Source organism: Nanorana parkeri, unplaced genomic scaffold (genome assembly GCF_000935625.1).
Source record: "Nanorana parkeri isolate BGI_ZX_2015 unplaced genomic scaffold, ASM93562v1 scaffold1489, whole genome shotgun sequence".
In the NCBI taxonomy this organism is placed as follows: Eukaryota; Metazoa; Chordata; class Amphibia; order Anura; family Dicroglossidae; genus Nanorana; species Nanorana parkeri.
The window spans coordinates 137,631-161,512 of record NW_017307757.1 but is presented as its reverse complement, the minus strand read 5'-3'; the positions used below and the strand labels follow the sequence as shown (position 1 = coordinate 161,512).

General features: G+C 41.6%; 1 protein-coding gene across 1 annotated transcript in view; it reads right to left on the bottom strand.

Moving 5' to 3' along the window:
* Positions 1–5,973: 5,973 nt before the first annotated feature.
* Positions 5,974–23,882, bottom strand: part of PLGRKT (plasminogen receptor with a C-terminal lysine) — a 34,806-nt gene continuing 16,897 nt past the window's right edge. Inside the window, exons 3-5 of the mRNA XM_018570262.1 lie at positions 15,801–15,931; positions 11,400–11,509; positions 5,974–6,362 (exon numbers count right to left, since the gene is read on the bottom strand). Of these exons, the coding sequence (XP_018425764.1) occupies positions 6,244–6,362; positions 11,400–11,509; positions 15,801–15,931 (360 nt within the window). The 3' untranslated portion in view covers positions 5,974–6,243. The remainder of the gene's footprint in view (positions 6,363–11,399; positions 11,510–15,800; positions 15,932–23,882) is intronic.

The window sequence follows — 23,882 nt, the reverse complement described above, 5'->3', positions numbered from 1 at the left end:
AATCACAACACAGCTTTATACCCTGGGCCAGCCTCATGGACTTTACAATCCACTCACAGCTCTATTGTCAGATTGGGTATCTGGCCCAATGTCCAAATGTTTTCATTGCAGTATACAATTTAGATTTGTCACTTCGCCAGATACCCAATGTCGAAATGCCAAGGAGGAATTGCATCCTGGAGGAAAAGCTGGGTTCTTGAGGAAGGATCAGCTCAATCATGTTTCATATGTTTGGCATTAAAGGTCTCAGCATTCCTTACTCCCTAAAAACTTGTGCAAGATTAGTAGAGACGGCAGGCAGGAGAGCATCTGACTACCTAGTTGGGTTTATTGATGGACAAACATTCTTGTCTCTGCCAACTCTTATCAAATGCAATCAAATCCCTGGTCATAGATTTGAAATCCCTATACCAGATGCAGCGGTTCACCACCCACACTTGAAACGCTTAGCGCAACTGATACCAGAACATGATTACAAAGCAAGCACTCAGATTAGTGGTCCTCAAAATGCTCCCTATGCCCAGAAGTTAGACCTATGATGTGTTATTATAGATGTCTACCTAGGAAGCATGCACACACCTACCTCTGTTAGCAGCATGCTTACAAGTACACTAGAGAATGGATGTCCCTGTTTCTTCCAGCCATGCCACAATCATTTCCTCATAAAGGAATCACCATACGCTACCCATTTGACTTATCCCTTTATAGGACCCCCAACTGAAAACTTTGCTTGTGACCAAGACCATTTAGGGTGCACAGTCTTTCAAAGAACAAAAGAGAACAATCAAGTGGCAATGTCTGTGGAGGATAAACTATTCTTAAAAGTAATGGAACTGGGACTAGTCAAAGATGACACAAACAGCTGTATTCCCAGCAGTCTTCAGCTTGTGAAGAAGGACATGTGCATCCTGGGAATTCACAGAAAAATGCACAGAATGTGACAGCTCAGATCACAACAGGCCCAGGCTTTATACCCTGGGCCAGCGCCATGGACTTTACAATGCACTCACAGCTCTATTGGGCCAGATTAGAATTCAGACTCCATTTTACAGAGGAAGAGAATCCACTACCATCCTAAGCATGTGTTTGGAGGAAAGTGCCTAGATTCCCTCTAAAGCAGCATTGCTGGTAGGACTGGACTTGTTTCTGTCTGGATTTACAAGCTGTCACTGTATTTACCTGTTTTACATATTAATTGTACGTTTCACGTTCTTTCTAACCAGTTTCACCACCTTGTTTTGTTAATAAAGCCTCAAGATTTTACTCAGTCTGGCTTATTGCAGAATACGAGGGTTTTGCTGCAAATACATAGGCCACAGGGTACGTACTGTATAGCGGGCACAGAACAACCTGCATGTAGTAGTATGTAGTGGTGGAAGAAGGAGGTGTGGTATACCTGGTTCAGGTAAAAGAATGGGTTATGTGTTTGATAAGAGAAAGCAGCTCTGAAAATCCAAAGGTGTGGTGGGAACTTGCAGACCAACCCTCAGAAAGGACAGATTATAATCATATTGCAACTGACAGATGGTGGGTTTACATTAAAGGACATAGGAAAATGCCTGCCAAGAAAGGAGTTTAAAATTAAAGGTGGGCATATTTCACACAGGGACTCTCTGAATATTACTTTCAGCTACATCTGAGAAACAGATCAAGGAAGGTGTAAACATAGTCAGAAATCATCAGAACTGTGGTGAAAATCATAAAACCTGGGACATTTAATGCTATTTAATTAGGAGACTATTGGACCCAAATATGCTACGTCAAGTGTTGCACAGAAAATAAGAGACCGTAGATTATGGCAACAGTACTCATGCTTCACTGCAGGCTGCTGCTCTAGCAAACATAAAAGAGAACATATGTTCAGTAAGAAAGCATGAAGATGGTCCAGCAAGGTTTTTAGATAATAGTGTGTAAAGCAGGAACTTGCAGAGATGTAAACAATGTATGAAAGAAGAAAAGAAAAGATGTAGGCACTGCTTTAACCTTGGACAGGATGGTCCTATGGTGCAACGGTGCATAAAAAATGAGAAGCTACCAGGAAATTAGAAGTGGTCACAGGTGCAGGACAAGCAGTAACCAGCTATGATGCAGTGCCTCAAGTCGCTACAGAAAATAAAGAAACCTTTGATCAAAAAAAAGTCAGACTGATGGGGAACATGCTTACTCGTAGTTTAGAAGGGGTACAAAGTACTCTATTGCACAGATTCCCAAATAAGCATTGTAGCTGTGACACAACATAGATACGAACTGCGATTTAGCCAATTGACAGTCTGTTCGGAAAAGATAGCAAGCTAACAATCACAGCTGTAAATGGTTTTGGTGTTCCTATTTACCTAATTTTAAGACCTGCTAAGGAACAGATGACTTTTATTATGTCCTGATACTTAAAACCATAACATTCAAAGAGGGTGTACTTTCTTTTTAACACGACTGTACATAATGACATGGGCCAGACAAAGTAATTCAGCTTGCAGGAGATTTTACTGACAATGCAAAAACAGATAACTAATTATGTCTCCAAAAGATGTAAATGCCTGAAACAGAAGAATCTAACAGTGCCAGAGGGGCTTCTTTGGGGTAGTCTAGTGCGCCTTTTGTAGCAGCGGATTTTCTTCATCTAGAGAAGATTAGAGGTGGTTATGAATACATGATGGTTATTATTGATCACCTTTTATTACACATCAATTTAGTATTTAAAGTGCAACTACAACCTACAGCCAAGGAAGGTGCCCTCTTAGCCTCTGTTTGGATTGCAGGTGCCATGGTGCTGCACATGTCACCCTACCTTGATCTTGGTTTTAACCACATGACCATGACCTTTATATACGTATTTCAGATGGTTAAAGAGGGGATGTATGTAGCTGGTAAATGAATAGACCGCCAAGCAATGTTATTATTAGGCTGCAGCTAGGGGAACCTTTAATGATTTAGAGTGTGACTGCAGGAGAGCAATACCATCAGACACATTAAAGTTGGACTTGAGCAACACATGTTATATGTTCCTATTTGCCTAATACAGGTACTGGAGGTTACATCTTTATACTTTACACCCAGACCAACAATCCTGTAATATAAACCATACACTAAGACAGGGCTAGGCAAAGCCCAGTTTCCATGGCAACTGAAAAAGTCCACAAGCATCGAGGGTTCCATGTTGTTTTTAGATACACTGCCTGTCAAACAACTGAACTTTCACATGTAGGTTCAGATATGTGTACTGTATAGAGTTGTGCTCCTATAGACAGGGTATCCATCTACATACAGGTGCAGGTATATTTGTGCATTCACACTGCAAGGTCATAAAATGCTGCACTTTAGCTTGTCTTTTACAGATGTTTTGTCATGCTTTACTGCCTTTTAGTGAGCATTTTGCTGCATTTTTGTTTTTCTTTATCAAACCAAATTGCATGGTAAAACATATGAAAAGATGCATTAAGAAAAAAAAATAATAAAAAGGAGGGAAAATAACAGGTCAGGAGGTAGGAGAGTTGGTGCCCAACCTGGTCAGCAGACTATAGCATTTAAGTTAACTGTGGTTTTGCAGTTTAAACCAATAGAACCATGTTTTTTTAAAAATGATTCCTTTTACAGTTTTATGGCAGATGTAAGTTCTTCCAAAAAAAAAAAAAGGAACGGGCTCTTGCTGCAGTTATCAGGTCAATAAAGAGTATAACACAGATAGGTGGTGTGTTGAGTCATTTTCTAAACGCAGTACTCCAGAGGGAGATAATGAGTGAGAGGAGTGCTCCTTAAAGTGTAGTGTGAGAGGCATATTTGCATCACCCCCAAGAGTGGTAGTGGGGGAGTTATCATTCTTTGTATGCCTTGGGCGGTATTGCAACCATTCAGTGATATTCTACTTTCTGTTCTACTTAGTGTACTAGTGTAGTGTAGTGAACAATGTACTATTCACACTGAGCGACATGAAAATTGAGCGACGTGTCGCGCGACTTTTTCCCTATTGGGCTGTATGCAATCAGGAGCAATATCGCTCAAAATCGCTCGAAAAAAGGGTCATGTAGGAGCGACAAGCTACCAGCGATATTGAGCGACTTGTCGCGCAACTTTTTCCTATTGGGCTGTATGCAATCAGGAGCAATATCGCTCGAAATCGCTAGAAAAAAGGGTCATGTAGGAGCGACAAGCTACCAGCGACGAGCTACAAGCGATATTGAGCGATATTGAGCGACGAGATGTGAACAGCTCCATTGAAATGGATTGGAGAAGCTACATAGAGCGATATTGCGTGGAAATATGAGCGATATCGCTGCAAAAATCGCTCCATAAATCGCTCAGTGTGAATGGGGCCTTAGTGATGACTACAGAGGAACAGCCAAAACTAACCTTACTAAACAGTATGTACACATGCATTTTCAACTGCATTATTATCCAGACAAATATTTTAAAATCCACAAGATATTTATAGATCTCATTACAGTAATTACTCAGCCACACATCACACAGCACTGGTTTCAAAAATAGATACCTATTTGTCCATCTGATGTGTTAAAGTTGACATTTAATTTAATTTATTTAGCCTATTTCAAGCTCACGATCCCTTGTGCTTGCATGCAATTGTTTGGATTGTTTTTATAACTACGTTACCATACGCCAGAACACAAGTTAAGACGTATATTAGACAAATTTGGATATGATGGACATCTACCAGCCTTTTCTCAGTAGCAGCAAGTAATGTTAGGTTCATAAAGATTGAGAGCAACAGTACACAACCATATGTATACCCAAATGCACAGTCATGTGACAGGAAAGTTGACCTTTTGTCTCACCAGTCATTGATGCTGCTTTCCCTGAGGCAGGCAGCTCATGGAGCACACTGTCTATAGAAGTAACCTCGGCAAACTTTTTTCCATAAGAGCAGCTCCCAGGTCAAGATCCTTGGGTTTTCCCTATCAGCATTGAGTAGGGCATTCAAGGAGAGTTGAACAGTAGGCAGAGTCTGAGGCTGGTGGCTGTCATAAATGTTTAAGGCTGGATTCACAAAATGTACTCAAAACTTCAATTCCTTCAGATGGGGAACAATTTACCAAATAGGCATCCGCAGGCTGAATTCTGCAAATAGTAATTCGGTTTCTACACTGTACCACCCCCAACCACTTATATGTTCACTAAGCAATTTAGCCCAGTGCAATGAATTGACCATTTTTATTCAGGAGGTGCTTGGCAGGAGTAAGAACCGCATTCCAAGCACTTTCTTTTTCAGCCTATGTAAGTCTAGACTTGTCTAGCCTAAGGAGCAAAGGTTAGGACAGGCTGGCATAACCAGCAGGACAGCCAGGTCAAAATCAAATCGACATACGAGGCACTTAACATATACTGTAAGCAACTTATTCATTTAAGTGGGTGTCAACTTCAATCAAGTGTTTGGGCACTCATCTTTCTGTAAACCTTATGAGGGTGTATGCTTTATATTTTCCACCGCTTTTGAGATGTAATTCATTTCCAGTTTTTCCGTTAATAAGAACTGAATGCCAGCTCTCATTCTTGTAGCGGAGGGCTCCCTGCCTTGGTAAAAAAAACAAACAAAAAAAAAACCTTGGCTTTGGTATTCCTGGGATTTGGAATAGCAATCTAAGCTCTAGGTTGTAGATCATTGTACAGGACGGCTACACTGTGTCAGAGCAAGAAACTGGATTGCTATATCCAATGGCAGCATTACAGATTGTGTAACCTCACTTGGACTATTCATGTTCAAGCTTGACTCCACTAAAGCCCACAACAGTGTTCAGAAGCCTCCATCTCTGTTAGCTGAAGACTTCTACCTCTTGTGCACAGCAACTCTGTACAGGGATTTGTAGAATGCATACACAGTTAAAAATAATTGTCATATTAGCAACAAGGTCCATGAAGGGTAAATGATAAAAATGGCAAAGACGCTGATTATTATATGAGTGGTCTGAACAATCAGAGACACCAAATAAGCCAAGCCAAAACAAGACACAGTAAAGGAAACGTTCCAAAAAGAAAGCATTTTTAGATTTAATAATTATTCTGAATATTACTTTTAAATAACAGATTTAATGATGTTGTTATAAAGAATTACCGCCTGATTCTTATAGTTAAAATTCAAGTTTTTTGCTTTGCTTGTATTGTATTTCATTCAGTATGTCCGTTTCCCACAGCATTACAGTACAGCATACAATTAGTACCCAAGGTTTGTGTAAACAGTTGGCAGGAAGAAGTATTGGGGTCTTTATATCTTTGGATGGATATGTGTCCATTCTACTAATCCACGAAGAATTTTCTTTGTGCTTTTCTAGCTTTTTCAATCGACTCAAAAGATGGCAATCCTTGTGGCAACTCAAGTAAATGATTCTCATTTTCAATGATATCCTCTGCACTCCCTAGAATGAAAAAGAAATGTATATTCATTCATTAATGTACACAGTAACAGAGATAATATAAACCTACACTACTCTTTGACAGTTTTGCCATTATATCCATAAGGTGTGGCATTACAAAATGAAGGTTTAAACTGAAACTCCATTCTTGTTGTGACAAACAAACACTAAGGAATCCTCTCCAGGTCAACTATATAGATCATACATACAAGGATCTTACTAAACTTTATTACAGATCTGTATCGGTTTCTGTTCTGTAGGTATTGATGTGGGTCTCTCCATGCCTTTCTGAATGTGACTATTAAGTGGGAGAGTCTTTTATCATTATAATGACAGGATCGGTCTTGGGGAGTGCATAAGGGCCCACTGTGATACCTAGACGAGGATTAGGCTGTTTAAGGAAAGCTCTTGTTGGCCCAGTCATTGTCTGAGCATCACAGTGAGATACTTATGCACACCTTAACATTCCGGAAGGTGTTAACCACAAGTACTCTTCTTCTGTCCATTGGACAATTTGTACAAGAAGCAGCAGCATGTCCTGGTACAACAAAAGGATGCTTCCCTACCCATGATTCTCATGGATACATCTTTCTATGACAGCTAGGGATGCACCGATACCGGTATTTTGGTACCGAATACTAGTAGCGATAATGTTTTTGGGTACTCGCCGATACCAATTACCGAGTAACGGAAGTCCCATTCAGGAAGCCAGGTGGCGTGTAATGACTCGCCACCTGGCTTCCTGGTTAGCCGGGAAGCGTGTAAAGACTCGCCACCCGGCTTCCCGATTAACAAGAAAGTCTGCCCCCTCGTTCCTTGGTAAGTTCCAACCTGTCACCCCTAAGCCTCTCCAGCCAGAACGCGGCCTTCCTCCGGTACCCAGCCGGAGGCGTCTAATCAGGAAGGCGGGCGCCTTGTAATGACGCGACCCCCTGCTTTCTGATTGGCCGGGAGGCCGGCTCCATGCTCCCTCGTCATGAGATGGCGAGGGAGCATGAAGCCAGCTTCCTGGCCAATCAGAATACCAAGCGCTGCGTCATTACACAGCGCCCGGCTTCCAGATTGGCCGGCGCTAATGAAGGGAAGGGGGAGGAGTCCGGTGATGTTGATGTCCATGACATCACCGGACTCCTCCCCCCTTTGTTAGCCGACGGAACCACATTATGTATATATATATATATATAAAAATATATATATATACAGTATGTCTATATATATCTATATACACACACAGTATAATAATGGACCCTTGAAGTGAATGCTTTTACTAAGATTAGTTATGTCAACAGCAGCTGTTCTGTACAGTGTTTCCAGTAATAAAGTATGCTTTTTATACAATAGTGCCAAATGATCCCCGTTTTAAGCTTTAGTATGCATAATGTAACATGCATATGTTTTTTTGTAAACAGTAAGTAACATCACAATTTCCATTGCATCAATTTTAATTTCAGTGATGCAGACAATTGTTATGCAAACAACCCCTTTTATGTACTACTGATTATTGCTGGTTCTAAAGGAAACGGGAACTTGTTGCCAGGCTATACTTAAAGTGACACTAAACTCAGGAGTTAAATCTTAAAAATGCATTCAAGTACCTTTAAAGGAGAATTATGGGCTGAGTGAAAAACACTCATGATTCAAGCTGATGTGTGACAATGAAGCTGTCACAGGTCGGCTCTACTGATCGGGAAGACAACGAACACATACTGTCGATCACTGAGTTCCCGATCCTCTGACTGCCAGTCACTGCTCTCTGCAGGGATTCCCCCCTCCCCTCTCTGTTTCTCTAGTGCTGACTGGAGGAAGGGATGGGGGAGGGGCGGGCACAGCTGGCTCTGCTTCTAGAGAGGCAGAGCCCGCTGTCAATCAGCCAGCTGGGTGGATCTCTACAGTATTGTCAGGATCCGTCCCAGCTGTGGTGCGGCTCTGCACTCTCAGCATATAGCGTATACAGTATATGGCAATAGGGTTTTAGAGCACAGCATGCCCTTATTTTAGTGCTGCATGTGCTCAGCATGGGTCTGGCAGAGATTTCAATGGGCTCAGTAGTTTCCTGGCAGTGTGATCCACACTCAGCATGTCCCTAGCATAGAATTCACTGTTGTCAGCATTTCTCTGGGAGTGTAGTATATGTTCAGTGTGGTCAGTATGTCCCTTGTATGCAAAGTTCACAGCATGTTAATAGCATAATGTCCCCAGTGCTTATCATGCTCTTAGCAAAGTTCCACACGATGCTCTACACATCCCTGGAACAAAAAGATGCTTCTTGCAGAGTATCCCTTGCTGAGCATGTACCTGAGGGTATGACTCATGTGCCCATCATATCCCTGGCAGGGTGTTAATGTGTCCAGCATATCTTTGACAAAAAAGGAATTTTGATCAGTATGTCAGGAATACAATGGGGGGAATTTATCAGAACTAGAATCTGCAGAAGTTGCTTATGGCAACCAATCAGCTTCTAGCTTTCATTTTCAAAACTTAACTAATCAAACTCATATATACAATTATTAACAAATTGCTAGAAGGTAGAGGTTTTTTTTGGCACAAGAGCCATGCAGTCTCTGCCAAAGAATATCTGCAGTGCAGTGTACACCAACACCTAATTCCTGGCATCTAATGGCTATCAAGTATTGAGCCAGGTTCCAGGACAATGTAACTTCAGCATACATGCACAGGAGTTACATCATCAGTGGCTGTCCAGTGGCTGACCCTGAAGATGTCAGGTATCATTACATGCTGCCCGGCTCCCGGCCAATCAGAAAGCAGGATGTCACGTCATTACACGGCGCCCGGCTCCCTGATTGGCCGGCCAGACGGCTCTGGCTGGGTACCGGAGGAAGGCCGCGTTCTGGCTGGAGAGGCCCCAGGGGGTGACAGGCTGGACATACAAAGGTAAGAGGGGACTTTCTGGTTAATCGGGAAGCCGGGTGGCGAGTCTTTACACGCTGCCCGACTAATCAGGAAGCCAGGTGGCGAGTCATTATACGCCACCTGGCTTCCTGAATGGGACTTCCGTTACTCGGTAATTGGTATCGGCGAGTACCGAAAGAAAATTAGCGGTACTCCTACTCGGTACCAAAATACCTGTATCGGTGCTTTTATACAATAGTGCCAAATGATCCCCGTTTTAAGCTTTAGTATGCATAATGTAACATGCATATGTTTTTTTGTAAACAGTAAGTAACATCACAATTTCCATTGCATCAATTTTAATTTCAGTGATGCAGACAATTGTTATGCAAACAACCCCTTTTATGTACTACTGATTATTGCTGGTTCTAAAGGAAACGGGAACTTGTTGCCAGGCTATACTTAAAGTGACACTAAACTCAGGAGTTAAATCTTAAAAATGCATTCAAGTACCTTTAAAGGAGAATTATGGGCTGAGTGAAAAACACTCATGATTCAAGCTGATGTGTGACAATGAAGCTGTCACAGGTCGGCTCTACTGATCGGGAAGACAACGAACACATACTGTCGATCACTGAGTTCCCGATCCTCTGACTGCCAGTCACTGCTCTCTGCAGGGATTCCCCCCTCCCCTCTCTGTTTCTCTAGTGCTGACTGGAGGAAGGGATGGGGGAGGGGCGGGCACAGCTGGCTCTGCTTCTAGAGAGGCAGAGCCCGCTGTCAATCAGCCAGCTGGGTGGATCTCTACAGTATTGTCAGGATCCGTCCCAGCTGTGGTGCGGCTCTGCACTCTCAGCATATAGCGTATACAGTATATGGCAATAGGGTTTTAGAGCACAGCATGCCCTTATTTTAGTGCTGCATGTGCTCAGCATGGGTCTGGCAGAGATTTCAATGGGCTCAGTAGTTTCCTGGCAGTGTGATCCACACTCAGCATGTCCCTAGCATAGAATTCACTGTTGTCAGCATTTCTCTGGGAGTGTAGTATATGTTCAGTGTGGTCAGTATGTCCCTTGTATGCAAAGTTCACAGCATGTTAATAGCATAATGTCCCCAGTGCTTATCATGCTCTTAGCAAAGTTCCACACGATGCTCTACACATCCCTGGAACAAAAAGATGCTTCTTGCAGAGTATCCCTTGCTGAGCATGTACCTGAGGGTATGACTCATGTGCCCATCATATCCCTGGCAGGGTGTTAATGTGTCCAGCATATCTTTGACAAAAAAGGAATTTTGATCAGTATGTCAGGAATACAATGGGGGGAATTTATCAGAACTAGAATCTGCAGAAGTTGCTTATGGCAACCAATCAGCTTCTAGCTTTCATTTTCAAAACTTAACTAATCAAACTCATATATACAATTATTAACAAATTGCTAGAAGGTAGAGGTTTTTTTTGGCACAAGAGCCATGCAGTCTCTGCCAAAGAATATCTGCAGTGCAGTGTACACCAACACCTAATTCCTGGCATCTAATGGCTATCAAGTATTGAGCCAGGTTCCAGGACAATGTAACTTCAGCATACATGCACAGGAGTTACATCATCAGTGGCTGTCCAGTGGCTGACCCTGAAGATGTCAGGTATCATTACATGCTGCCCGGCTCCCGGCCAATCAGAAAGCAGGATGTCACGTCATTACACGGCGCCCGGCTCCCTGATTGGCCGGCCAGACGGCTCTGGCTGGGTACCGGAGGAAGGCCGCGTTCTGGCTGGAGAGGCCCCAGGGGGTGACAGGCTGGACATACAAAGGTAAGAGGGGACTTTCTGGTTAATCGGGAAGCCGGGTGGCGAGTCTTTACACGCTGCCCGACTAATCAGGAAGCCAGGTGGCGAGTCATTATACGCCACCTGGCTTCCTGAATGGGACTTCCGTTACTCGGTAATTGGTATCGGCGAGTACCGAAAGAAAATTAGCGGTACTCCTACTCGGTACCAAAATACCGGTATCGGTGCAGCCCTAGTAACAAGGCAGGCCAGGGACACTTCATCATCCGGGGAGGGCTAACTATGCCACAATAAGCAAGTATGCTATGCATACTTGTACATTATGGCAAATGCCCACTCATCCCATAAATATTAAAGTACAAGCAAAACACGTGTAAGGTAAACTAAGTAAAATTAATTTATACCTTTCATCCTACGAATTAGGGTTCCATAGCCCATATCATACTGATATGCAAATACAAATCCTAGTGGTACAACAGGAATGAATAAGGCTGGTTTCTTTCCTCTGATGGCCCTGCACACAAACAAAAACAAAACACGAGTTATTCAAAATATTAGTTTTAATCTGTTTATCATAGGATTCATTTGTTAAACTATCTTACATTCTGCTGCCAATATTCTGCTTGTTTTGTTTGCAAATGTCCAATCGGCTACTGCAAATAAATTATTTCTTTAGAGTACTCTAAAGAGTGGTCCAAAGAGAAAGCCTTTGTTCCTGATGGCCAATTCCTACCTGTAAAATTGTTTCTTTTTGTAAGACAAATTGGTGGAAATTTTTAAAACTGGAGCAGTTGCCCATGGCAACCAACCAGCTTGTCTTTTTGGTTTGTTCAGTTAAGCTTTCAAAATGAAAGATAGATGCTGATTAGTTGTCATGGCAACTGCTCTGTCTGCTCCAGTTTTTATAAATTCCCCTGTTTTCTTTTTTCTAGGTCTCTCTCTGGTTTCATTTTCATAACACTGCCAGAGATGCAGATACTGTACCAGAAACTTTTGTTACCTTATCATGCATGCTTTATTTGTTGTGGAAAAGCCTTATTTATATATGTTATACTCAGTAGCTTACATTGGCAATGTTTTTACGGCTCTAAAGAGCAAATTCTTTCTGAATTTTAAGCCAAAAATTGTACTTTAAAATGTAGTGAAGTATTTAATTTTTGTAAGGAAAGTATGATTAGACACATTAATGTGACGCTAAAATAAGGAGTTAAATCATAAAAATACATTCAAGTACCTTAACTATAAACCGAAATTAATCTTATTTGTGTATCACTCGGCTGTAGATCCTCAAATAATCTCTGAATTGGTGCTGACACCGTCCTTCCTTCTGGAGGGGGGCTACTTTTGTTCCCCATGGTTCCTGTGTGGGTTATAAAGTAGTCACCGCTCCAAGCTCACTCCTGTGATGGACTGCAATCCCAATACAAATTAATAAACTAAACATGAGGTTGTAGTCCATCATAGGAGTGAGCTTGGAGTGGTGCCTACTTTACAACACACATAGGGACCATAATATCCACAAATTGTAAGTATCACCAGCACATCATATGGTCATTCAGATCCTTTTATTTGTCACACATAAGTGACATGTTAGTGTCATGACAATCCAACAGAACCCATCTCACCCAGTATTTACACCAGTTTGTTGTGATGAGCTATGGCTTAAATGCATTTTGTTTCCTGTATGTGTGCCATTCAGAATGCTCATACAATTATGTTTTGCTTTGCAAACGTTTACCACGGTTTGTTTATCTCATTCTTGTAATAAAGGCATGGAAACTGACCCAGTAGTATTTAACGTACTTTTACAATAAACACAAACATAACACAAAAATACACAAACTACTTAGTTACAGGTAAAACAATACATAAACATACAGACTGCTAATGCATACAATACTATACCCTTCTCTAGCACGTGATACACTAAAAAGTTACTTCGCTTCAGTTATTGTTGGTCTACAAATTACCTATTGAACAGGACCTTGTGGCGATTAAGCATTCTCAGAAAAATGGCTTCTTGTCATGGCTTAGCGTTGTTGTCTATTTCAGTGAGGTTCTCTGGATAAAATTCCTTAATTAAATTTTCCCTGATGGCCCCTACCTATTCATCTTTATCCTAGTTGCTCCCATTCACTTACATGAGGAATCCATGATTGGTCCAAAGAACACAATCATCCGTCTTTCTCACGACAGTAACTGGATGGCCACTGAAGTCTCTTTGAAGCTGAAAAACAGTGGCCATAATTTTATGTTCAGCTCCATTCTGACTCCGAGAACAGTCTTATTTAAATATTTTCCTCCCGAGTCAACACCGGCCCAAAACACCACATGATTGTACAGCCAGGTGGCCCTTTTGCACATCAAATCGACACAAGCTCAAGGAAACAATATAAATTATACCAATAACTGACCCCCGCCACACCTACTGAAGACAAAGGGGGGAGCTTAACCATAAGGCATGACAGTTGGCTTTAGTATACTAATGAAATCAGCAATGCAAAGTCTTTTACTTATACTGTTCCCAGAGAAGATACAGCCCTAATTTACAAATGTATTCATACATTGGTGGTATACACACATCCTATTAACCAGCTGTCTCTGCAATTTTCCTCTCTTAGAAAATGAGGAGTAAGTGAAGGACTTCAGAGCTCAGAGGCAGGGTGGGCTGACATTTCACCTCAGGGATGAGTCCTTAGCTGGTTGTGGGATGTGAATGTAAAGTTGGGTGCCAGTCTCTCTACAGGCACCTAGGACAGTACAGACTCTAGACTCACTGACAATTTCCCAGCATCACACTGCAGAGAGCCTTTAAACTGATTACAGTAAAACTGTGTATTGTGGAACTTTAGCTGGTTAGCAGGCATAGCACAGAATTCCCTAGACGAGACAACAGACTTCCTGCGAGGTCCAAGCCCACTTCTGGCTTCTCTGGCACCTCCAACAGACAAAGTTCCTCCCTAGTTTTCTATGCCAGGCACAGCTTTCTCCTTCACTGGCAGGACAGCTGCAGACCCCAACTGGGTCTTTATTCCTGACCACCTGCAGGTCTGATCAGACAGCACATCCCTTTACACACCCCCTCCAGGCAGGAGGCCCAGGGGAGTAGAGACACTCACAAGCCTCGAATATTGATGTCTTCCCCAGCATGCACCACTGGCCGTGAAGCTCCTAGGGATTAGCCAGGGAGACACACCTATTCATAACTCTGCATTATTGAATGTTCTGCTCTTTGGAAAGTTCACACCTAGCAGCAGGCAGATACAAACAATAACAGAGAGCTTAGGGAACACCAAATGAACATAGACTGGATACAGTCTGGAAAAAAAAAAATTAGCTTGACTGGATATAGTCCAGCAGAACTAAATTTAAGACGTCACCCCGCTTAGGGCAAGGTTCTATACAGTATATGTGAAATACAACCTAGCATGTGTTGCATTAATGTGATTAAAGAGCCTATCTTAACACACATTACCACAAGTGCAAACCAATCTAACACTACACACATAAAAAACATAAATTGGGCTCTGTTCCTGCCTAACATTGGAGGTTCCTGTTAACCATGGGATGTTCCTGTTGCACTGTCTGTATTGTAAAGCTCAAGCTTAAATATTGGTTTTGGATGGACTAAGGGATATCAAAGCATGGTTAATAATTATTTTGTAAATATTGTAGGTGTAGAGAAAGCCTCACATTGCCTCCTAGCCACTGAGTGCGCACAATATTAGATAACAAAGCCTTTAATTGTTTAGATCTTTAAACTGCGTGGCTTCTTTATTTGATACTGCAGTGCATTGCCAATACATATCAAAAAATGTGGGAGGTTAGGCGCTGACAGGGAATCAACTGATAGACTTCAGGTGACCTCCAACTCAAAAGGTGAAGTCAGGCACAGACAAAATAAGTAGGGATGCACCGATATATCGGCCGCCGAAACATATCGGCCGAAAATGGCACTTTTGGCATAATGCCGAAAGAGCCATGTTTCGGCCGATACATCGGGTCATCCCTGGTTTCTTTTCTCCCCGCTGGGCGCTGTTCCAGCGGGGAGAAAAGAAAGTGACAGCCGCCGAGCGCTGCAGGAGTCAGGACGAGAGCGCTGTGAGCTGCGGCATCTCTCCTCCCACACCGCTCAGCCGCCTATCACAGTCCGGCAGAGCGGTGTGTGGACGGAGACATCGCTGTCACAGGAGGCTGGATAAAAAATTGAAAAGTTTATTAAAAAAAATATTTAAAAAAATTGAAAAAATAAAAATAAAAAACATTTTTCGGTATCGGTTTCGGCCTGACATTTTTTTTTATTTCGGTTTCGTTTCGGTTTTAAAAATTCCATTTCGGTGCACCTCTAAAAATAAGTAAAGTAAAGTAAAAAAAAAAAGGGGTTTAACTATAAATATTTAATATGTATGCCTGCATAGTTCTCATTACTGAGACTGCATATTGCAATCATTGCCCAAGACTAGTCATGATTGATTCTCTTAAGTACATGAACTGTCTAAGCCTTGATACGTTTTACCATCCATTTTGCATAAGACCACTGTAAAGAGGTTCAGCTGTGTAAAGTTTGGTGTCACTTAAGGTGGCCATACACCTTAATCTCGCGATCGTACGATAATCGGCAGGTGTATGGAAGGCGTGTGCGACCGTTTCTTTTGTCTTTTGTCTTACGAGCATGTTTGAAAACCCGTCGAAAATTGTACGATTTTTGAATTACCTTACAACCATCGCAAGACTAAAGTCTTGCGATGGTTGTAAAGTGTATGGCCAGCTTCACATCTAGCTTAATTACTATAAAATGTACAAACCCTGATGTCAATCCAAGTGCTGCCAAACTGAAAAAAGTTCCATAATATTTAAGAAACTCCCGACTCCAGGCAATCTGCATGGCCATCTGCTTTTCCCGCATCTGATTCTGCATCAGGATCTGCCTCTCCAACTATATAGGAAAAAACAATAAATGACAAACTCAGTTATGAGAAACAAAATGCAATTTCCCTATTTCTGCAACAATGTTAGTTAAATTTGCCCATCCATCAGTACACACACCGTTCTCCAGCCAGCTGAGAATTTTGTACATAAACTCATAATGTAAGATTACAAAGGTGTTTAGTTGGTGTGCACAGCAATATCTACATGTGTGCATATTAATGTCATTGAGCTTCAGGTGGTTTTATACTTATATAAATGTGAGCAATATTTTGGATAGCAATAAATATTAATCTTGCTGACAATGCATTTTTTTCTTAAGTGGTTAACCACATCACGATGTGATCTTGTATTTAAATTTTTTTTTTAGTAACATGGTGAATGTTTTTTGAAGGTTTAGAAACTCTCTCACATTTTATTGCTTTCAATATTACAATCTGAAAGATTTCTCCTCACAGCCTTCGAGGTCACTGGGACAGAATGTAGAGAAATAAAACAGACAGCAATAAAATCTAGACAAGAGGTTCTAACTATTCCACACACTAATCCAAAAAAGTTTAGTCTGAAATTCCACTTCAATATGTATGCCTGTGGACTGGCAGCGAGCTCCGTAGCGCTGAGCTTGTGGTTATACCAGACTCAATGTTACTGAACTGCATGGATACTTTAGCCTCAATGCCACCCCTCCAACTTTCCCCCTGAGGCAGCTGCCCCAACTGGCCTTGTGGTAAGCATGGTCCTGGCCAAAACAGTAATAAAAACTCAAACGGAGTAATTGCAGTTAGAGGTATGCGTACATCATCAACAGTAAGCTTCTATAACTGAAAGAATTGTGACTTTTTTATGACACTGAGGTTATGCTTGGCAAGCTACAGTAACTTGTTTTTATTTGTTTGATGTGTTTTATTGTTTATTCATAAGTATTGTTTTTTTAATGATATGTCCTGACCTGATATCTGTAGAAATAAAAATTACTGAAACATTAAAACAGTTTACTAATTATTCCCTCAATAGAAATAAACTATTTAGGTAACTGTTCCCAATATTTCAACCATGGAACTGGACAAAATAATAATGGCAGAAAACAATTAAACATAATGACACAGAAGAATGAAAAATGAAAATGGTCGTCCAAGTAATCATACTGCATGTCACTATAAAATTAACCTCCATAAATCTTATAAAATAACAATAAAATGACGGCTTAGCTCAGTGTCAAAACATAAAATGTCCACAGTCATTTTGATCTCATCACAAAACACTGTGTGCATTCCCTGCAGAGTGGTACGTACAAGCTACACAAAACAAAACAAAATGAACTACAAAAGAAATAAAAATATTTATGACACCCAGAGCATTTAAAAAAGCACTTACAAAATGCAGCAGGGCATTAAGGGATTTAGTATATTTTCAGGGAGAGCTTTTTATAATCCAACATAAATATATATATATATATCCAACATTAATATAGTTTTATTAAAGTGATTTTAGAGAATACAAAAAGTCATGGTATGTAAAGATACATAGGAGATCTAATAGGTGCATCCAGACTCCCTATGTGACAGTCACTACGACTAATGTAAAGGAATGTTAATTGTAGTTTGTGCATAAACTTTTACAACTTGTTTGCAAATTTGTAAAGTTGAGATAAGAATAAGCATAAGCATAGCATAAGATTGGTGATGCATTAAACTTCTGTTGTCCAATTAAGCCTATAAAACTTCACACCTATCTAAAGGCCTGATTAACTAAAGTGTAAAAAGAGGGGACATGAAGCACATATTACTGCATATAAAATTAGAATTTTTTTTGTACCATTAAACCCAGTGGTACAGTTCAGATACACTACATTACTAAAAGTATTGGGACGCTTGCCTTTACACGCACATGAACTGCAATGGCATCCCAGTCTTAGTCCGTAGGGTTCAATATTGAGTTGGCCCACCCTTTGCCGCTGTAACAGCTTCAACTCTCCAGGGAATGCTGCCCACAAGGTTTAGGAGTGTGTCTATGGGAATGTTTGACCATTCTTCCAGAAGCACATTAGTGAGGTCAGGTACTGATGTTGGACGAGAAGGCCTGGCGCGCAGACTCCGCTCTAATTCATTCCAAAGGTGTTCCATCGGGTTGAGGTCAGGACTCTGTGCAGGCCTGTCAAGTTTGTCCACACTAAACTCGCTCATCCATGTCTTTATGGACCTTGCTTTGTACACTGGTGCGTAGTCATGTTGGAACAGGAAGGGACCATCCCCAAATTGTTCCCACAAAGTTGGGAGCGTGAAATTGTCCAAAATGTCTTGGTATGCTGATGCCCTAAGAGTTCCCTTCACTGGAACTAAGGGGTCAAGCCCAAGCCCTGAAAAACAACCCCACACCATAATCCCTCAACAAACCACCAAACTTTACACTTGGCACATTGTAGTCAGGCAAGTACCGTTGTCCTGGCAACCACCAAACCGAGAAACGTCCATCGTATTGCCACACAGAGAAGCGTGATTGGTCACTCCAGAGAACACGTCTCCACTTCTCTAGAGTGCAGTGGCGACGTGCTTTGGAGGGGTGTTCCAATACTTTTGGCAATATAGTGTATCTTCAGCTATATGTGGTCTGCTGTGAGAGTGGGCCCAAATTCATACATGTAGCAATTTAGCTGCACTTTACACAAATTGCTGTTGCAGGTGTCCTCCTAGGGTATCTCACCACTGCATTCACACTGTGGTTCAAAACACAATGGGTCATTTTGACCTGTTTTCTATGCAGATAAGAATCCCTACAATAGCATCATCCTGACCTGGTTCATTAACCCTTCCCCTGCATCAATGCATCACCAATTGTGCCCTGGTTTCCTTTTCTTTACTGTAGACATACAGTAATTAAATATAACTTAGGCCCCCTTCCCACAGTCCAATCTAGAGGAGATCAGTGCACAGATCACCTGCTGATCGGAACGGATATCAACATTCTGACATCAGTGTCCATCCAGTTTTTTTCATCTGTGTAAAGTAGCACTGCAACAACTAATCGACTAAGTCGATAATAATCGAAAATGAAAATCGTTGGCAACGGTTTTCATTATCTATAAGTGCAACAATCAATTAGTTGGGCTGCTTGCATCTCCTCACACCCTTCCTGCCTCACCCAGCTATGTAAGCTCGCTAACATTAAGGTGACGAGGCGGCCGGCAGACATGCCTACACTACTACTGGACTCGCTCGTTCGTTTTAATTTACAGACCAGGCCGTCACAGGGTAAAGAGTTGAAGAGTCCCGGCGAAGTCGCATACTACCCAGCATTCAGGTAAGATGCCGGTGAACTGGGGGCACACAGGCCGAGGCCTGGGAACTGAGCAAAGCGTGAATGAGCGTGCGGAGCCAGTGTAAGCAGGGAGGCACAGCAGTGGCATAACAGCCGGGGTAGGGCTGACGGTGCAGCTTCCTCAGGCCAGGAGCAGAGATGGGGAAGGTGCCAGGCAAGCAACGAACACATTTAGCCCCAAACCAGGGGCAGACTGACTGTTCAGCCGCTGCCTGAGGGCCTGCAGCCTCCACCATGTCTCAGCCTCCTCCTCTCTGGTGATGTACAACGGGTGTAAGTAGCGTGTATTATGTGTTGTATGTGTACTGTGTGCAGTGGCGGACAATCGCCATAGCGACCCAGGAGGCCGCTATGGGGCCCGGGGCACAGGGGGGCCTGGCCAGGACATCCCCCTGATGCCGTGGAGGCCACCTGGGTCGCTATGGCATCTCAGGCTGCTGGCTATCACCAAATGCCCCCCCCAGAGCGCAGCCTGGCTTGATCTATGCGATCCACCACGTTCCGAGACGGTTTGAGCCTGGAACGCACTGGATATGGTGTGAACTCTGATCATACGCTTCGCCAAAGAAATAATTTTACCAAACTAGTGGAGAGGAAATACCAGAAGGCATTTCAAAAAGTAAAGGACTGCGGACATATGGACAAGTATAGTGACCGTGGCTTACCTTGGCTTTACATGCCACTACACAGCGGATGATTGGAAGATGATTTCTATTTGTCTCACTACCATGCCTCAGCTCATAAAATTATTGCCATTGTGCATGACAATGGTGCACAATGGCGGCTGCTGCGAAGATTCTGGAAGACAAGCATTGGTGGACCAGTATCCACTGCACTGGCTACACCTTGCAGCTGGTGATTGGTGCTGCATTAAAGAATTCAGGAACTCAGAGAACTGTTAGTGCTGAAAGAGGACTAGTTGAACATTTTAAAAAAGTGAACTAGCTAGAAGCAAGTTGAAGGAGAAGCAAAAGCAAATGAGAACATCTGAGCACAAGCTTCTTCAAGATGTAAGCACAAGGCGGAATAGTACTTACTATATGGATGAGAGACTCATTGAACAAAGGTGGCTGGTAACAGCAACTTTGTCTGATCCATCAATTCAACTCAAGGGGGCAAACACTAACCGGAACTTAAGACCAGACCAGTGGAGTTTTTTTGAAGAACTCTCCACTGCTCTCTAGCCCTTTGAGTGCACTACTGTATTCATGAGTGGCCAAGACTATAGTACTCTATCTTCTGTGCCTGCACTAGTGAAAGAGCTGTTGCAGTCCAATGAGGGTGCTTCTTTTGAATCACATGCACTGAAGAGTTTCCAAGCTACTGCAACAGACCAGCTTCAAATCAGATGGAAGGAGGTCCTTTTTGAACAGGTCCCAAACACTGTCATTCTTGCCTCTGCTTGGACTCAAGATTTAGAAGATTTAAATTTTGAACACTAGATAAGTGTACATGCAAAAGTACAGATAGAGGCGCTTGCTGTAAGAAGGGAGATGGTGTGGTGGCAAGCAACCACTTCGACTATAGAGTTGCTGACCCCTCAGCATCTGCAGCTTCTCTACTTGACTCACTCCTTGAGTCTGGGGGCAGCAGTGAAGAGAAGACTAAAGAGGGGCAACATGAGGAGGATATTAATACTCGACTTAGAAATGAAGTCCAGACTTATTTTGCCGAGAGGCCCCTTGCCAAGGAGGTAACCCTTTAAATTGGTGAAAAGGATAACCAAGAGAAATATCCTACTTTGGCAAAACTAGCAAAATCCTACTTGTGCATCCCAGGTACCTCCACACCATCAGAGCCCCTCTTCCCTGCTGCAGGCAACATAACTTGTAAAAAGACAGCCAACCTTAGCCCTGAGCACGTGGACATATTTAACATTTTTGCATTACAATGCAAAGTTTCTGTAACGGTGATAGTCCACCTCTTTTCAGAATATATATATATATTTATATATATATATATATATATATATATTATCCAATTAAGTAAAAAAATAATTGGCCAACCAATCGATTATAAAAATAATCGTTAGTTGCAGCCCTAGTATAAAGTAGAAGCTGAGATGCAGAGTTTGACAGCTCATTCCTCTTCATTCTTGACTATGCTCTGCAAAGATGATGGTCTTTTGATTGACAGCTCCTATCTCACTGTCCCTGCGCTTTCCAGACATAAGTGAGGTCACAAGAATGCAGAGGGAGGGGGCATGCTCTAACGCGAATCAGCACAGGCACTAGAACTGGAAGGGGAGCCTTGTTTTGTGTTGGGAAAATACAGGGACAGTGAGATAAGAGCTGTCAATCAAGAGTCTGTTTCCTCTGCAGAGCGTGGTTGGAAATGAAGAGGAGTGAGTAGTCAGTCTTAAACTCAGTTTCTGCATCACACAGAAGGATGGGATAAAAAGCAGCAGGTGACTGAGCTGTGAAAAATAATAGAAAGTGAGACTTGTAAGCTCAAAGCTACAGCAGAACCAGTGGCTCATTACAGCTGATTGTGGGTCTTCAGTTTGGGAACCTTCCCCCTAAATGTGCTCTAGCAGTGTGGAGTAAATACAGAACAGTTTGTATTAAATCTGAAATTTGGGTAAACAATTGAAGTACAAAGTTGAACTGCATATATTTGAAGTGTCTTACTTGCCTAAACAGAACTCTGTTTAGTTACTCTTGTGCTCTGGACACCCCTGCCAAGCAACAAAGCTGTATGGATTACCTCACTATTCTTCACTGCAGGTCTGCAATACAGTCAGATCACCACACCACTGCAACCAGCTGACTGGAAAATAAAGGAGCAGCAGAATAATCATGAGGTTATACCTCTGCTCCCCTCTCTTATAAGCAATTCTTGCTTATAAGAGAGTGCTGTCCATCTCTCCCCCATTTTGAGTCTTCTTATACAGGATATTACAGAAATCTAATATCAAGACATATTAAAGGTACTTATTGTAGTTAATTGTGACTGTACATTATATTAGCTTTTAATTAATAAATAACAGGATTCAACATTGTTCAGTCATTAGCAATTTTACCAGAGGTTCAAGACACACTAAAATCATCGTATCAGCTTTTATTTAAATAAAAAAAATATGATCCAGTGCAATGTTTACGAAGGAACTGTTACTAATAAAAAAAAAGCATAAAATCTTCATTATGTTTTGCATGTTATGGAAACTGCAGAAATAAATTAGAAATGTTGTTCTATTTCTGCAGGGAGCAGGTGGAGCAGCACACACCTAATAAGTCAAATCGCCCAACCTGCTCAATCATTTTTATTTGACACCCTTATGTAGGAGTTGAACATTTAAATGTGAGGCTCTGGAAAAGATAAATTAGGCAATTATAGTGCAATATGAGCATATATTTCTGTTACAGTAAATAATGTGCCTATAAATATGTGTACTAGCATATGTTCTAGGCCATAAAATAAAGATTACACTGCAAAAACAACACATTGGGCAATATAATAGCACATCCGTATGTCTGCCAGGTACAATACTTCTTTAAAAACTTTTGTCACATTTCATTAAAAAAAAAGATGCTTGCTGTTTCCCTGTATATCCTACAGCAATTTTTAAAGGATCACTTTATGCATAAAAATGACAGGTATATTAGGAAGAAAGCCAAAGGCATGTTATAGGAACACTGGCTCCTCCGAGTTTAAGTACCATAGGGACCCCATCTGCATGGAATTTAGTAGATCTCACCAGAGTCTGTAGGAAAATCAGAAGGGTAAGGAAAATGGGCAATGCATTGTTTCCTTTCTTCACCTCAACAGTAAAGGTTTTAATGTATTTGAAAAAAAATGTCTTGCTTTCCAAAATGTTAAGCCTGCTACTTTGCATATGCATGTTTTTAATTAAACACAAAAAATATTATATTGTGGAAATATTAGAGTGGAAATGTCAGCCTTTTTGTAAGTTTAACAGGGTTTTTCACAAAAGGGTGAAGAGTTTGGAGAAGGCAGGAGAAATGAACAATCTAGGACAACATAATTTGGAAAAATTCTCCAATTCAGCTATGTTATCCTAGATTGTTCACTTCTCCTGCCTTCTCCAAACTCTTCACCCTTCTGTGAATAACCCTGTAATTCATACCTTTAGACAGAAGTTTTGCTTTTAAGTTTTGGGCAGTTTGGGATGGGAAAATATTGTTAATTGGAGACTGAATCTGGCTCAATAGATAACCATAATTAAATTTTTTGTAGAATGGGGTAGGGCTACAGCCACTGTGATATTTTGATTGTTCTTTGCGCCTTGCTGTCAGGATGACACCTTCCTTTTTTTGTTCTGATGTTACAGGGATAACAAGTGAATAAAGATTTACCTATTGGAGTCATTATCACTTGAAACCTAACAGAAGTTCTCAACCTTACTCATTCTGTTATAAGCTAGCTCAAATATTTGGTTAGGTGAGGTGCGCTTTAACCCATTGAGTTCATTGGATGTTTAAGGGTTAAAACAAGCTTGCAATTCGTAAATCTGGAAGCGCTCAGCATTTCTAGATTTAGAGCTCTCAAAATCCCAGCTAAAAAGTCACTTAAACTGTTTATTGAGCACACGTCTGTGGCCATTTTGCTGGAGCAAAGGGCAGGGCAGACATTAGGGGTTTGATAGAGTACCGGTTCAACTTAACTCCAGTGTTTGATCGTACCAT